We start from the raw sequence: 16880 nt of genomic DNA, 5'->3' as shown, positions 1-16880 counted from the left end.
ATGGTTTAACCTGGAGGACCTACTTGCTCTTTTGTTTTTCTGCCTTGGAGCCCCTAAATGTGCTTCCTCAGAGGGCTCAGAGTTAGAAGAGATTACTTTTAGCAAATAAAGAGCCAGCTTCTGACCGTTAAATGTCATTTGTCTTGTGACTCTCGAGAAGTCCATAGATCATTTGGAACTATTTGGATATCAAAGCAAAAATTGACAGAGGGTAATAGGATTTACCAGTTCTTAAAATTTACTCTTTAGAGCATGGCTTAGCAATCTATGGACCTTGGGTCAAGTCCAGCCTACCACCGGTTTTTTCTAAGTAAAGTTTTGATGGAACGCAGTCATACAAATTCATTTACATGTTGTCTATGGCTGCTCTTATGCCACAAGGCAGAGCCGAGTAATTGCCACAGAGACGGTAAAGCCCACAAAGCCTAGAATATTCACTGCTAGGCCAATTACAGCAAGAGTTTGCCAACCCCTGCTCTAGAACGGTGGTTCTTAGCTCTCGTTGCATGCTAGAGTCACTTTGAGAGCTTTTCAAAAATGATTTTGATGCACATATATACGTCATGTTCCCTCTCCCTTCTTCCTCCCCACACTCCCCACACACATTCATGTAAGTACTCATACACACAACTTATCTATTCCCTGCCCTACCCTGGGGGTCCGGGAGTTCCAGCTCTGGAATCCTGCTCCACCAGCCCAATGAGAAATAAGTAACATCTGGAAGAGAGAATGTCAGCCCATGACCTAGAGCCGAAACATGGCTTTGTTAGAATTTCTCCTTTTTGACTCACTGAGCATTGCCAGTTTTCAATAACGTCTGTTGGGAGTGTTCTCCAGAGCAGCTAAGGAAGCTCTTTCCTGCCCCCGCCCCTTTTCCCAAACTACTCCTGCTCCAAAAATGGGTCCCAGCCTGTGCTCCCACTGTTCAGGTGTCATAACTTCTAGGCAGAGTTTCACATGGCACAAGGTGACTCCACAAGAAGTGTGGTTTCTCGGGGCTTATGGCTTTTCTCTGAATAATTCTCATTTTTCTCTGGTGACCTTTGCAACTTTTCCACCTCATGTTTTGCCATCTGGCTACCTTGTCAGGCTGTTGCCGCAAGAGACAACGAGGTGGCTTGCAGGGAAAGGGAAGAGGAGAGATTAAATATCTGGGGCTTTCAGAAGGTTTAAAAATACTGCTAAATAAACTCCTGTTTTCACACAGCACACCATTCCGGAAGGCGAAAGCCTTATATGCCTGCAAAGCTGAACATGACTCAGAACTCTCGTTCACAGCAGGCACGGTCTTCGACAATGGTGAGTTTCTCATCCCCTTGCAGAGCTATGGAAGGGGTGGGGGAGCAAATACATAACTGCATTTTTCAAAGTTCCTACCCCCCCAAAAAAAATACAGTCTCACTTGAATGGGTAAGACTGAAAAGAAGTGTGTGTGTGTGTGTGTGTGTGTGTGTGTGTGTGTGTGTGTGTTTGGTGGGGTCTTTCCCCAAAATAAGAGAGTAGCGGCAGGATTTCTGGAGGCACTGTCAAGAGTGGACAGTGTACTGAAGTCTGCATTTTGACAGACGCGGCCTCATGGAGCAGTATTGGACATGAAAGGTGATTGTGTACCTGGACAGAGCTCCGCCCAGCACTTGGCAGTGGCTTTGAGGGGCTGGGGGCTGGGGGCTGGACAGAGGATAGGAGACAGCAGAGCAGAGAACAGGGATCCTGCAAGTGGTCAGCTCTGTGTGGAGACTGGGGCACACGTTCTGTGCCTCTCTTCCTCTTGGGTTCAGTGGCATTCACTCTCCATAGTAGGGGAAGCATATTTCTAGGCTAGCGGGGCACGGGACAAGCTCGGAGTCAGTGCGCCTCCCTGCAGGCCTGCTTGTCCTCCCGCTGACGGTTGGGAGTGTCGAGTAGACTTCCTCAGTGCCATCTCCCCGAATACTTCCAGCTGTCCTGCTGGAGTAGCCTGTGGGAAAATGGATTCAGGGCACCTGCACTGTAGGACTGGGAACCAGTCTTACTTGATGTACCTTTTTCCTGTTGTTTTTTGTTTGTTTTCCTCTGTAACAAAAGGAAAAGGTAGTATTTTTTAAAGTGAGTGTTGATGTCATAATTTGTCATAACTTATCATTTACCTGAGAGAAAAATCAGGATTCTGGGAAAAAGCCAGAGTCTCTGTAGTAGCTGAGATTTTTGCCAGATGAAGTTCTCCTTTGGGGTTAATCTTTCCGGATCCTTGGGTGAAAGGGTGCTTTGTTTTGCCCACAGGAGAAACCCAAAGCAGCTTCCTGACTTCAGGAAGTGGACATTTTCTGGGGCTGCCTTCTCGACATCTGATGGGGTGGTGGCAAAGTTCCTGAGCAGGGCTGAGTGCATGTTGCCCAAGTGTTCCCCTTCAGGGCTGAATGCCCCACTTTGGCCTAGGTCACACCTCCTGCCACCTGCTTGAGAGCCAGAAATACAGGGCAGCCAAGGCCCCCACCTTGAGTGCCTGAGCTCTAGATTCAGGCCACCAAAGCGCAAGTCCTGGCTTGACCACCTGCTTCTGTGTGAACTCCAGCAACCTCTCTGTGCCTCAGTTCTGTCCTCTGTCACATAAAGATAAGAGGGTTGTGGGGGAGAATTGCATTGGTGCACATCATGTATTTAAGATAGTACTCAACACATTAAGCATTCGGTGTTATTATTATCATGATGATGATCGCCATCATTATGCCCCTCTCAGAGCCTGATGTTCCGATAGTTGACGGTGACCCTTTTATATTTGTCCCTCCTATAACACAGGCCTGGCTCTTGACTGGGCAGTAGGTACTGCACCTTGACTCTCTGAGTCCCGGCTATCTGTAGCAGCCTTTAAGCCAGAGCAGAGATGGACTCCTGGGGACAGCATTGAGTGCATCCCCATGGAAAGGGGCAGCCCCCTGTGTGCCCAGGCCCTGCATTCAACGTTGCAGAGCTAATAATTAGGCATGGGGAGACAGAATGGGGAACAGGTCACAGAGCACCTGGGGGATTCCTAGGTCACACTTAGACCTTCTCAGCCAGCAGGGGCAAGGGCAAGCTCATAACTGTATGTGGCCTGCTGGGCTCACGTCCTCTTTTACGGTTCTCTAAACCCCAAAAGCACTGTCCTTAAACCTTTGCTCCATTAACTTTCATTTGGGTGCTTTTTATACCCAAGTGCACAGCCAGCCAGCCCATCTGCCTCTCCTGTCAGCAGCTAGAGCATTCAGCCCTGGCAGAGCTGAGGTGATGTGGGTCCACTGAAGGCTGTCCAGAGCCATGTCACTGACAAGTGTGCTGTGCCCGAATAGGCCCATGTGATGGAATCCCAGCCCAGCCATAACATGGCTCAGTGTTCTCAGCAGACAAACCCGCGTGGGCTGCATGCAGGCCTTCTGTGTCCTGCTCTGCCAGCAGGGGCGGGCCTTCTGCCTAGAGATGAGCAGGATTTGAGACATTCCCACATTTACAGGTGAATCCAGCATTTAAAGTCTGTCCTCTGAACCGCAATTCACTGCTCCTGGGGGCAAGGGACTGTCATGTTCCTATCAGCTATTCACTGTGACTGCACAGAGGACCCCTGATCTTAGGGGCAAACTTGGTCTAAACTCTCAGAAGGTATGTGTATTATGTGTGTATCTTGTATGTGACTCCTTTTTTTCAGTGCAGCCCTCTTCCGTTTTTTTTTAAACAACTTTATTGAGATACCCACATACCATACAATTTGCCCATTTAAAATGTACAATCCATGGTTTTTAGTATATTCAGAGTTGGGCAACCATCACTACTATCTAATTTCAGAATATCGTCATCACCCCCAAAGAAACCCTGTAGCCTTTAGCAGCCATACTCTATTTACCCCCAGTCCTGCTCCATTCAGCCCAGGGAACCACTCATCTACCTTCTGTCATTATCTATTTGCCTGCCCTGGGTATTTCATATAAATGGAATTACACAGTATGTGGTCTTTGTGACTGGCTGCTTCCACCTAGCATAGTATTGTCAAGGTTCATCCCTGTTGGAGCGCACATCAGGACTTCTTTCCTTTGTATTGCTGGGTAGTCTTCCCTTGTGTGGATATACCACATTTTATTCATCTGCTTGTCAGTTAAAATGGCATTTTGATTATTTCCACTTATTGGCTGTTAGGAGCAATACGGCAGTAAACACGCATGTACAGATTTTTGTGAGGACCTGCATTTTCAGGTCTCTTGGTGATAGACCTGGGTGAGGGTGGGGGGACTGCTGGATCACACAGTAAGTCAGTAAACAGTTGAAGGGGTTGCTTCATGTCACATTCCCACCTTTTTAAGTCTCCTTTTTGCAGTAGCTTAAGTAGCTAACCAAAAAGAAAGGAAAAGAAACCTAGGTGAGTTTTCACTGCCAATCCCTTTCCTTCCCCACAGGGTGCTCTGCCTAGCAGGTCCTGGGGCTGCGCGCACCACACAACTTGGTCATCATCATAAATCCTATAATGATAAAGGAGAGCAGGAAAGAGGTTTGGTTTAATGAGTCAGAGGCCTTATCCACGCCTTCCTGTGGTCTCTGGGAGTCATGGCAGAGGTCACTGACACTAGTTTGTTTTTAACCAGGAATGCCTTTTCAGATTCCCTGAAGAGCAAAAGGCAAAAGGAAACTACAAAGAAAACACCTCTCAGTGTTGACTGAACTGCAGTCAAAGAAGGAGCTGACAAAATGTGAATCCACTTTTTAAAGATTTATTTATTTATTTTAGAGAGAGAGCACACGAGTGGGGGGAGGGGCAGAGGCAGAGAGAGAGAATCCCAAGCAGACTCCCCACTGAGCAAGGAGCCCGACACCAGGCTTGATCCCACGACCGACCCTGAGATCACATCCTGAGCTGAAACCAAAAGTCGGATGCTGAACTGACTGAGCCATCCAGGTGCCCCATGAATACACTTTTTGTGGTGATTCTTAGAAAATGCTACATATACCCCATTTTCCCCCTCCCTGCACCTCCATTGGAGAAATCAGGCGTTAGGGAAGAAAAAGCTGTTAGCACCTTAGGCAGGAAGATCATTTTCCTTGTTCTGTCTCTTGCTAGTTTCTTTCTGGAGACATCAGGTAAGAGCTGTTTAAGCTGGATGCTGTGTAGCCATCAGATTAAATCATCAGACCAATAGGAAGAAAGTTTCTTAATGACAGGCTTAGAGAGTTCCTGTGTGCTGTCTTTTTCAGGATCAAGAAGAATGTATAAGGAGGAAGAAGAGGGAGGGGAACCTTGAGGGGAAACTCTGTTATTTCATAATGATTAATCCCTCCAAGCCTTTGGATTCCAGGGGCCTGTGCTGTGAATCTGGGATGGCTGCTCAGTCAGCTTTTGGACTTTGTGCAGGGGGGAATGGATGTGCAATACTTGGAAATAACTCCACTGTCAGCCTTTGCCAGTCTACTAGGAAATAGCCCATTTCACCGGGAGCACCTCAGATAGTAACTGGAAAGAGAAATAACTTGTGTTCCCAGGAACATTAGTCATTTTATGGCAGTGTGATTAGTGATACCTGGAAAATTCACATGGTATTCACTAAAATTGGGTTCTTGGGATACTTCCATCAAGATTTGAGGTGGGCTGGATCCATTCATTCCCAGGATATGGGGTACAGCATGAGTGCAAGGCAGGGCTGCCCCGGGTTTCCTTTGCAGATAGAGAACATCCTCCCAGGGGGCCACCGAGCTACTCCACCAGTGGGGCTATGGGGGGAGGTCCTCTGTGGAGTCTTTTGGATTCCCCAGCCATCTCTACTGCCAAATCCAAACACAAACCCAAGCCACCTCTATCTTTCACCCAGGTGTTTCCACCAGCTGCCTACATAGTTGTCATGTCCACTCTTGTTCCCACAAGCCATTCCCTATGCAGCAGCCAGAGTGATGTTTGAGAAGCACATCATGTTATTCTGCTTCACATACTCCTGGAATCCTATTCCTCCTAGAATTATCGATGAGTGCCTCCACAGTCTAGCTTCTGCCCCCGGCCCTCCCTTCCCCACTTGATTCACTGCAGCCTCACAGGCCTTCCCTATGTTCTCAGTGAGGGTCAGCAAACTATGACCTGTCAAATCCAGCCCGCTGCCTGTTTTTGTAAATAAAGTTTTATTGGAACATAACCTCCCATGCCCTTTGTCTCCATATAATCTATGGAGCTACAATGGCACAATTGAGTAGAGACACACATTTACGACCTGGCTGTTTGAGAAAAATTTGCAGACCAGTGTTCTGAAATCACACCAAGCTTTTCACCACCTTAGTTAGGGCCTTTGCACTTGCAGTATCCACTGCCTGGCTAGCTCCTTTAGATCCTTTAGGTTTTAGCTTTTTGAGCTCCTCCCCATACCCACATCCCTATCGCAGTCTCTGTCTCTTCCGTCATCACTCCCTAAAATTATGTGCTTATTTATTAATATATTGCCGCTATCTGAAAGCAGAATCTTTCTGCTTGCTCTGTACTGTGTGCAAGGTCCCCTAGCACAGTGTCTGGCACAGGGTAGATACTTAATAAATGCTTGTTAAATGAGTAAATGTATTCAGCTCCACGAGGGTCTGGGCCTCTTCCAGCCAGTGCTTCTTCCCTTTGGAACAGTCAGCCATTAGAGACCGTAGTCACATGCTTGCTCCTCGTCCACAGCGAGAGAGGGGAAGGAGAGAGCATGAGTTGTGTATACAAGGGTGTATGGAGTATGTATGGCTGGAGCTGAGAGAAAGTGGTTGGCAGGAAGCACATCCATGTCAGCAGCAGCTTATATTAGATGCTTGTTGGGCTGGAGAGCTGCCTGGGCAACTCACGGAAACACTCTGTATGTTTATATAGCACATTGGACATTGGTGCAATTCAGAAAGTTGGACACTGGCTCAGTTCAGCTCAGCAAGTACTTATGAGCATCGATGATGTCCAAAGCATTGAGCTCGGCAAAAGCAGTAGTGGTTAGACCACAGACTCTGGGGTCAGATGTCCTGGGTTCAGATCCACCTTCATCACCCACCAGCTGTGTAGTATTGGGCAAGATGCTTAACCTCTCTGAACCTCAGTTTCTCAACTATAAAATGAGGATAACAGCAGAATCAACTCCAGAGTCATTCCGAAGATGAAAGGAGATGAGGCAGGCAAAGCATTTAGCCGAAAGCCCACCACTTAGGCTTGGTCTCTGGAGTCAAACAAGCTGGGTTCAAATTCTAGTTCTACCATTGTGATCCCACACAAAATAAATTACCTTTCTGAGCCTGAATTTTCTCATCTGTAAAGTACAGATAGTAAAGTACAAGCTAGGATCTCTAAGATCAAATAAAGTGATAGATGTGTAAAGCTCTGAGCCCATTGGCTGCTTCCCAGTCACTATCTAAGTGTTAGCTTCCGTCATAATTCACCAGGCAGAGGGGAGTCATTGGGTGAGACAGTGCAGACTGAAATGTCTTTAAAAAGGGCAGGAGGAGCAAAACTTAACACATTTGAACAGCATTAATAGGACCCATAAACAATGTGCAGAATGTACCATGAGAATTCCAGGAGTTTGGAGAAAAGAGGGAACAGGTAGACTGGATTCCATGCCGGTATTTATGAAGGAAGTAGGGCTACAGCTGAGCCATGATGTGGGAGGACAGGAAACAGAAGACAACAGAAGTGGGGAGGACATCTGATGTTGCCTCCCTCCTCCATCAGTGAATGAGAATTTGCATTTTCTTATCACCACCCTCGTTACAGAGGCATTTGGGCACAGGAAAGTCATAATCCTTACCTTTCTTTGAATGAGTTAAAAATAGAGATCCGTGGGTCTCACTCCTAGAGATGCCTCAGGGTCCAGGACTCTGCAGTTTTAATAAGCATCCAGGTGATATGGATGGCCTGCTACCAGGCCTTAATGAACCCGGATTGAAGACCCCTGTGAGTCTACAGTCTAACCTGAGGGCTACATTGTCACCTGCCATCTCCTGTGACATGGCTCTTGTTTGTCAATGTGGAGGGCCTCCTTTATCCCCTCTCACTCTTCCCTTATTCTGCAAATTCCATTTTTAATGTTTGTAGACGTTACCACCTCAGCACCTGAGCTGTGTTTGAACAGCTGGCCAGGAAGGGAGAATGTCTGAAAGTGAGGAAATCCATGTATCTGGTGGAGTAACAATTCAACTAGGGGCTCTGCTATAAATTAGGAGGGGTCTTTTTTTGTTTTTATTTTTAGTTGGTTGGTTATTTTTTCTAGGCCTTTTATTTGGGGGAGTGAGTTTGTTTGTTTTGGTTCTGAACATTTGAGTTTCCCCGAAGCTTGGGTGGGTATTGAGACCAGGCCCTTGCCAGGAGAGTCCCCCTATTGACTAGCCCAACTGTGTCCTGGCTCTCTGCTGAGTGCTTTCTCCATATTGGCCCCTGGAACTTCACAGGAACCCACTGATGGAGTGAGAGTTTTATTATAACCACTTTAGAGATGCAGAAATTCAAGTGATCTTAACGTTGTTAGCTGGATGGATGGGCGGAAGGCAGTGGTGTTTGGGTGCTAGTGTCTTAGGGATGGGTTGAAAGGGTTTCATCATTGGAGATGCCAGGTTGCTTTTAGTTGTGTTCTCCATGTTACTTCTCTTCCAGACTCCTCTTTGTGTAGGTGTCATGAATCTGAAGTACCCTTACTATTTTTGGTTTATTCCTGAAACCTAGTGATACAAAATTATGCAAGCATTTTGGAGGCCAACAATAGATGTTTGACCTTGTCTTTTCCTGAAGAAGCATTCAAGATTACATTGGCGTTGATCTTCTCTAAGCCTTGATGTGTGTCCTTTTGCTACTCTCCCATTGCTTCCTTTTGTTTCTGTTCTTGCTTCTTTCCCTACAAACTGAAACTAGAGTTATATAGTAGCAATGGGGGCAGAAAATCTTTTCTCACACAAGCTCAGGAAGTCACTTAATTGGCCTAGGAAGGGACTAAGGGAAAATTTATTCTTTCCAAACAACCTCAGAAAATTGGGAGTTTTCCTAATACATTAAGAGCAAATATGCTGCCTTTCCCATTAAGAGTGATTTGTATATTCCCAGTTCACAAGCATGAATAACTCCCCCTCATTTCCAGGTCCCATGATTCCGTCGCTCTTTCTTCCTGCTACTGAACTTAGCAGACTCAGCTGGATTTTATATAATCTTTACAATATCACTGTAATTTCCACGAAGATGGATTGTGATAGCACAGAATCTTTTTTGGATATTGAAAAATAAATGGAGATTTTGAAAGTTGCAAGAGAGAGAGGAAGAAGACAGCTTTCAGTCTTGTATGTAGGAGGGAGGAAGATTCTAGAGAACAGCAAAGAAAACTAAGAAAGGGTATAGGTAGAATAGAGAGGGGGCTGTTCAGAGGCTACAGAATGCAAAAAAAAAGGGAATTTGCAGAGAGGTTAGAAGCAAAGGGTAAGAACTTAAAGGGAAGTGAAATGTATAAGTAGATTAGTGAAATGCATGCCACATATCTTTAAAGACTAGTTCTTAGCCTCCCTCCCTGGGCACTACACTCGGTACATAGGCAGTCCTGGGTAGGTAGATGGGTGCCATGGATGGATGGATAGATGGATGAATGGTTAGATAAATTTATGGAGCACTGTAACTGACTTCTAACCTAAAAAGTAAGAATCTGTCACCTCTTTCTGGTTTAAACCAGCAATTTCAGAAAGTCTAGGAAACTCCTAAAATTCTGTGCAAAACTTTGAACGTTTCCTTTTGTGTTATAAAGAACATTCGGAGTAACCCTTATTGAAAAACTTATGTCCCACAAAAAGTTAAGAACCCCTGGTTTAAACAAGTCCTAGAAATGTATAATATAACAAGCGATATAGCTCATTTGTTCTCATGCACACACACAAGTCCACCACCTGCCCTATCTGTAACATCTCCTCTTCTCACTCTCTCTCCCCTCTTCCTGAACAGTTCATCCATCTCAGGAGCCTGGCTGGTTGGAGGGGACTCTGAACGGAAAGACTGGCCTCATACCTGAGAACTACGTGGAGTTCCTCTAACCGTGGGCCCCAGCAGACCTGCTGAGCTTTCCATGGTATCCATGACGACTGCTGATTCCAGTGTCGTAGGCCGTTTCTCTCTGCCACTGAGAAATGCAGGGTGACTGACTCTGTTACCACCTGTCAACACGAATGTTTCTATGAACTCTGGTGTCACCCATCCCCATGATCATGTCAGCTGGCATGTGGTGATACTGCAAGGAACAGAAGTAAATCAGCAGTGGAGGCGATTTTTTGATAACCGAGAGAAAGGCTTGCAAAGCCGTTCCTCTCATTTAGCGCCCTAAGTAGGGAGCATTCATTTTGTTTCAACAGTCATCCAAACCCCCAACCTTCCAAAAAAGGAAGTAAAAAAGATATAAGTGGTCCTCAAGAGCGTGCAGTGTAGCTAAATCTAACAGTGCTGGGCATTGGCTCTGAGGCCCAGGCTGGGCCCATTGCTTCTATTTACAGTAGACACTCACTCTCCCCCACCTCTAAATACTTGAGACCCACAGTGCTACAGGCAGCTGGGTCTGTCTGTTTGCATGCAGGAGAGAGAGGGGTTACTGTACTGTTTACATAAGATGCAGTCTCTCACCATCTCCAAGCAGCCTTCGCCAACCATCAGCAGAATTCAGCTCAGTCCTCTCGAGCAAGGAAACACACACACACCCCATGTTCCCCCTCCCAAGCTAGGAACTTCTCTGCCACCGAGCACTGCCATCACCTCGTAACCACGGCAACCCAACCTACTCTGAAACCAAACCAAAAAAAAAAAAAAAACACTGTTTTTGCATGACATATTTTTTCTCCCCCCTCTTTTTGGGCCATTCTTTGAATGATTTTCCAACAACCTGTAGCAGAAGCTCAAGGAATTAGAGTGGTCTGCTTGGGGCAGACAGAAGAGCGGCTGGGAACTTTTCCCTTTCTGATGAATTTCAGCAGCATCAGGATATATTTGGAGCAAACTTTAGTAACTTCTTAAGATTAAATTACATACTGGCTTAATACTTCTGTTTTTCCATGCAACTAGTGTTTGCTTTCTAGGGGGCAGTATGGTGCCTCCCCATGGGCGACATCCTCCCTTTGATTGTTCCTTCATGGTCTCCCATTCTGTGTCCCTTCCCCTGCCCTTGACTGCCTCTAGCCCCTCACTGACCAGCCCCATTGGCAGTGCCCTGGGCTGCTGAGCACTGGCGCCCTGGCGGCTTTCAAGGATGATTTCCAGGCTAATCCTGTGGCCTGTAGTTTTAAAGGACGTATATGTTCACTGCCACTCAGAAAAAGGGAATTGTTCTCAGGCTTTTGAGACACAAGACTAATATTGTAAGCCATTTTGATTCAGGAGAACACCAAAAGGTTGGGGCATGGAAGGTGGAATGGGTACCTTCTGAGAAAGACAATTTCCTGGTCCTGAAGGAGCCGGTCTTGTGGAAGACAGCCAGGGGTAGGGAAGTTGGACCTGGATGTTTCACATTCACTTGGCCTTCAAAGGAACAGAGTTCCCAGTATCTTCCACATTCAAATGTCCTTGCAAGAGTGACTCTGGGCAGACAGACTCCAAACTGATGATGGACTCTTAAGCTCCCCAGGAGCCCCTCAGGTTGGCAGTGTCTCTCCAGAGTGTTTCCCGCTTCTGAAATTCCTCTTTAGGGAAGTTGAAAGACGAAAAGAAAAACTTGAATTGTGTTGAATTACTGTATCTTTTACTTTTTTTTTGAAGAGATGAACTTGTAAATAGAGTGATTTGAAATATTATATGGCAAAGTTTTATATTTGATAATCTTTAAGCTAGTTGCTCCACACATTTAAGCTTTGATTGTTGAGTAGGTGTGTGTAAGAGGGAGAGAGAGGAGGCAAGGTTGAAGAGAGTCAAGGTCGTCCCCTCTCTGGCCTCGAGGAAGGAGGACCCGTTTCTACGCACTCTCTGCTGGCTCTCGTTGGTGGGCGTGACACACTGGTGGTATTCTGTCTTCTTTATCCACATGTGTTTTTGAACTTTTCTTGGGCTTTGAATTTGGACAGAGAAAGAGCATTTTCAGGCAATGAATTTTTCAAAGAACTCTTGCTCAGTAGTAAGAGAAGCTCAGGATTCACATAGGTGGGGCCAGGAGTTAGGTTGTTTGTTTGTTTGTTTGTTTGTTTTTCATTTTTCTTCTCAGGTGTATTTCTTGGTACCCCAAGATGTCAGGACAGAAGGCGACGGGGTAGTCGCATGTTCCTTATATCTCATTCCTCTGCACATCTTCCAAGGCTGTACACATGAGGCCAAGCTATTTTGTAAATGTTGTGTGTGTGTATCTAAGTTCTAAGAAAAACTGGCTTCTTAGGATCTTGGGTCCTCAAGTATGCTGCTGCTTTCCCTTTCCCTCAATATTTCCCTTCTTGTTCATCTCAAATTTCCTATAACCCCAGAATAAAAGAAAAACTCCAAAGAGAGATGCAGACTGTGCTGTTGTTACAGCATTACAGATGATTTTAAATTTAAAGGAGTTTGTCGTTATGATTCAGTTCATCAGCTCAAGGATTACACAGCTATTATGCAAGAGCTCAACCAGCAGCAAGTGAGACACTACCACTACCAATTCCGGGAACGAGAATTAAGACTGGATAAGACCAAGATAGGACTCAGGAAAGCTATCACTGAAAACCCAGGATGAAGGAGAACACACCAACTGGCGACACTTACTCCCTGTAGACTTGGAACAGCTTGGGAACCTGTTCAGTGGAGCTTGAGAGGACAGGCATACTCTGTGCCACTGTGCTTTCTAAATGGCAGGAACGCCACATAGTGGGTTTTGTTTGTTTGTTTGTTTTTTTAAACACATTTGCTGTTTTAAATTGTCACCTGCCTCAATGGAACCTTAACTAGAGCTGACGTGGAGGAGCAGAAGTCCCAGGCCCTGATTTTGGGAGCTCCTCACTGAAGCATAGCTATCGACACTTGGCCCCAGCTTGATCACTTGGAAGCCTGTCCCTCCTTCTTCAGTTGGCCCTGCTTTGAAGCCAGAGGGGAATGGAACTGCTGCCAACGTGAATGTTTAGGTAGACCCCTTCCCAACTTCCCTGTGGCCATGCTGGGCCTGTGACAGATGGCTGCTCTGCTTCCTTTCCCCTGCCAGGCTCACCTCCTCCTCGTTTGCTCCAGAACTGGAGATACCAGTAAGAATATGAGCCAACAAACGGGGAAGGAATTTGACAACTAGAAGTAGGTTTTACCCTCTCTACCGTCTCTGCCCCCCGCCTCCTAATTCTGCTTGAATAGGGAACTTCAGGGCAGATTAGGAGAGTAAACAAGGTATCAGAATGGAGGACTATGGACCAAGATCCCTGAGATTTTCCCAGGAACCTCCGTTTCTTTAGTAAGGCCCTGCGATCATGCACACAGAGCCTGAATCTTTACGTGGGCATTATGATCCGTCTCACTCCTCCTTCGGGTACTCCAAGAATTCCATAGCTACAGAATTTCATGCTGTGAAAGATAACTAGTTTCAAATCCCTGCCCCCAAATCCCCTGCTCAAGACTGATGATATTCTCTTCTGCTTTCAAAAATCGACGTGTAGGGATGGACCCTGTATAGCACAGCCTTCCTTAGTATCCTCTAATTGGAGCCAGTTTCTCGCTTAGTGTTTTAATATTTCTACAGCCAATATGTGTTTACCTCTGTCAGACCAAACTGTCTTTTTCAACGTAATTCTAGTTCATCCCCTTTTGCTGAGTGCTTTTTGGACAGAGAGGCAAAGAGAAAGAAGCTAAGCAATCAAGCATTGGCCAATTTGCATTAGCGGGACAGAGCCATGCTAGTGACAGGACCATTTCAGGCATTTCCAGGACTCTACGGTTGCGTCTGCCGTGCCTGTAGCTCAGAGGGAAATCCTTATACAAACTATGTCTTCTGACAACAGCAAGCCCAGTCACCCCAGAAGTTCTGTCTTGACTACAGAGACTGCAAAAGCATCCATGGTTAAAGGGTAGGGAGACAGAAATAATCAGCTAAAGGTAACTTGATCCCCTATTCATGACTCTTTATTGGCACCTTTCATCCTCTGGCTTCTTTTCCCAAAAGCAAGTCTGAACCAACAGTTGTATAGACACAGGAGTCCCAAGTACAACAGCGGCCACCATGGCGGTCACAGTTTGCCCTAGTACAGAATGTTTTATGAGCCACCATATTACCGCAGTAGGTAGCCAGCCTTGAAGAAACCAGATAGCTACCTGACTTTAAAAGGAATGTCCTAGGTATTCTATTTCCAGAGTTATCTGTCATCTCTGGCAAACTTGACAGTAATCCATTACCTAGACAACCCTGCCCCACATGTCTTTTAAGTCAACTGGGTGTCCTGATGTCCTCTCACACACCCTTAGCTGGTGTTTAAAAAATTTATCTCATGTTCAGATGTGTTTGGCAGCCACGCTGATCGGCTGGGTGCTGAACCACTTCTCTGTAATTGTAGCATCAAAGTGACAACAGCAGAGCAGTGAACCTTGCACAATCCTACAGCATGCCTGAGACAAGACTCCAACAAGTAATAATTAGCTTGCTTCCTTTCGCCGCCTACAGTACTTGTCTAACTAAAGAACTTCCCAAAGCAGAGGGAGAGACCATACAGAGGATCCAGATGTCATTCCGAGCCCCCAGCCCTTTCTGAAACGTGGTCTTCTGATGGAAGCATTGTATTTCGGGGTGAAAAGGTATTGGATGTCAGGTAGCATGAGGAGTGGAGAGAAAGAGAAAGGTGAACCACACCGAAGAACTTGGGATTTTTTTAAAGAAGGATAAATATAGTTCTTAATGGGGAAAAATCGACCACAGAAAAAGAGCACAACTGATACTTCTACAAAAGTTTTCACGGGACTCTACAAGATGGAAATGTCTTTCAAGGTGGAATGCTGTAGTGAGTGAAGGCTTGGTACAGTCCTAGACCCATATAAAAATAGCAGTTACTATTATATGAAAATTCTTTTGAGTGTAATCAGAACCAGAGTATCGATAATCAAAATGTCCAATTTCTCTGGAGCAGTCCTAGAGGGTTAAGACATTCCACACGCACCATTTCTACAAAGTTGTCCCAACAGACACCTACGAGCAACTACCTTGGGTATTCAGGTGCCAGGATCATGCTGGTACCTGTGGAAAGAGGTTCATCTGATGATTCTAAAGTGTCTGTGTGTTAGTGTGTGTTTGTGCATGCGTGTGTAAAGCACACGTGTACATCTGTAAAGATACAGCTGCTTATATGGAGACCCACAGAAGCTGGCATTGCTGAGCCTTTGCAGCCTCTAAGATTAAGAATTTGAGAATAAGAGAAACGAGAGGCTGTTGATTGACTGTCAAAATGATCAAAGATGTAAATTAAGTGCCATTTTAAAACTTCGTATTTATCAAATGATTACTATCTACCGCTGTATTCCTTATTAACTTCTTAAAAGTTGTGTTGGAAAACAGATCAAACTCATAAACCTTTAGTAGGTAATACTAGGCTAGTGGTCACAAGCACTCTAAAAGACATTTTGTCCATATTTTGGAGAAGAAAATATTTGCATGTTTATCTCCTAATTTAGGCTAACTTTGAGTATACTGTAAAGTGCTTTGTGATACATTATCAATAAAGTACTTAAAAATGGCACTTTAATTTTTTTAAACCATAAATTATGCACTGTTTTAAACTTCAGTATTGAATATTGACTGGTGTGTAGAATCCAATTCTGTAATTAAATAGTAATTTGTGACTAGAATAGAACTTTTCCCCTGTTCTTAGTAAATAGTCTTGCCATGTTGAGGCTGTTTTTTTAAAATATGCTTCTGCGTCACTAAGCGTATCTATAAGGAAAATCCAGTTTCTGTTGAGTGGCCTCTGAAACTTGGCTTTCTTTCATTTGCTTGGTTTATGTGACAATCCTTATGAAACGAGTGGAAGTATGATTTTGGAATTAAATGACTTTTCCATTTTGGTGGCACGTTTGTTTCTTGAGTTTCTGATAAAGTTTTGACATGATGCCTATTTTCATATTTCTTCAAACAAGAGTATGAAGACATGCTCACAGGTCCCAGGTCTGGGCTCCCGAGGCTGCTGATAACAACTGCGGTGCTGATTTTTGACCTGCTGTGGGGAGTTCTGCTTTCCTTTAGGAAAGGTCTAATGCTGGTGAACGTGAGGAGCTATGAAGCATGCCATCCAAGCCCCCAAAAGCCATATTCTACTTAATGTTTCTGAATTTATCTCCTGGAAGACAATTGTTTTTATTCTTCCTGCATTTGATTTTCAAATCCACTCTTTTGTGGAAGTTCATTAACACCATGTGGGATAGTCAAAGAGCCACAACACAGACAGTCCCACCACACAGCTGGGTGTGTCCCACAGGTTTGTACATCATTTGTTTAGAATTTGTAACATGTCCCAGGCCAGCTCCTCCTACTGAGTCTTCTCATTCATCGTGTCCCTTCCAGACATATTCAGAGTTGCAGCCTGGGACCCGGGTTTATAACTGACTCCCAGCTTTTGTGGTGAGCACAGAGGGCTCTGAAGGAGAGGGAAGGGGAAGACTCTGGCAGAGGAGGAGGAGAGTGGGGCTCCCCTAGTGCCTGGTTTTGAGGGGGTGCCCACTTGAGTGTGTGGGTCATGCGTGAGCCCCTCACACTGTGCTCATTTGTCATTTAAGAAGGCACTGGCTTCCCCCTGTGAACAGCACAGGCTTACAGCTCTTGTGCCATCACTGAGCTTATGCCTGCCCTGGAAAATTCTCCAAGCATCGGAAGCCTCCTACATGCATGAGGTCACCTGGCACCTAGGGGAGACCTTCTGAATGGCACACAGCTGTATCCAGTGTCCATCTTGGGACCATGAGATATATGGTATGTATTTGTGTGTTATCTTTGTCCTTGGCCTTGCCAACAGACTTG

General features: G+C 45.4%; 1 protein-coding gene across 2 annotated transcripts in view; it reads left to right on the top strand.

Annotated features, from left to right (window-relative positions):
• The window catches only part of ARHGAP26 (Rho GTPase activating protein 26), a 413878-nt gene extending 397947 nt beyond the window's left edge, over positions 1-15931 (top strand). For both annotated transcript variants that reach the window (XM_040622289.1, XM_040622290.1), the window contains exons 22-23: positions 1208-1299; positions 9908-15931. In XM_040622289.1, the coding sequence (XP_040478223.1) occupies positions 1208-1299; positions 9908-9996 (181 nt within the window). In that variant the 3' untranslated portion in view covers positions 9997-15931. The remainder of the gene's footprint in view (positions 1-1207; positions 1300-9907) is intronic.
• The last annotated feature ends 949 nt before the right edge of the window (positions 15932-16880 follow it).

This window comes from Ursus maritimus, unplaced genomic scaffold (assembly GCF_017311325.1).
Source record: "Ursus maritimus isolate PB19 unplaced genomic scaffold, ASM1731132v1 scaffold_5, whole genome shotgun sequence".
NCBI lineage: Eukaryota > Metazoa > Chordata > Mammalia > Carnivora > Ursidae > Ursus > Ursus maritimus.
The sequence above is the reverse complement of the archived record's forward strand: the minus strand, read 5'-3'. Positions and strand labels throughout refer to the sequence as shown.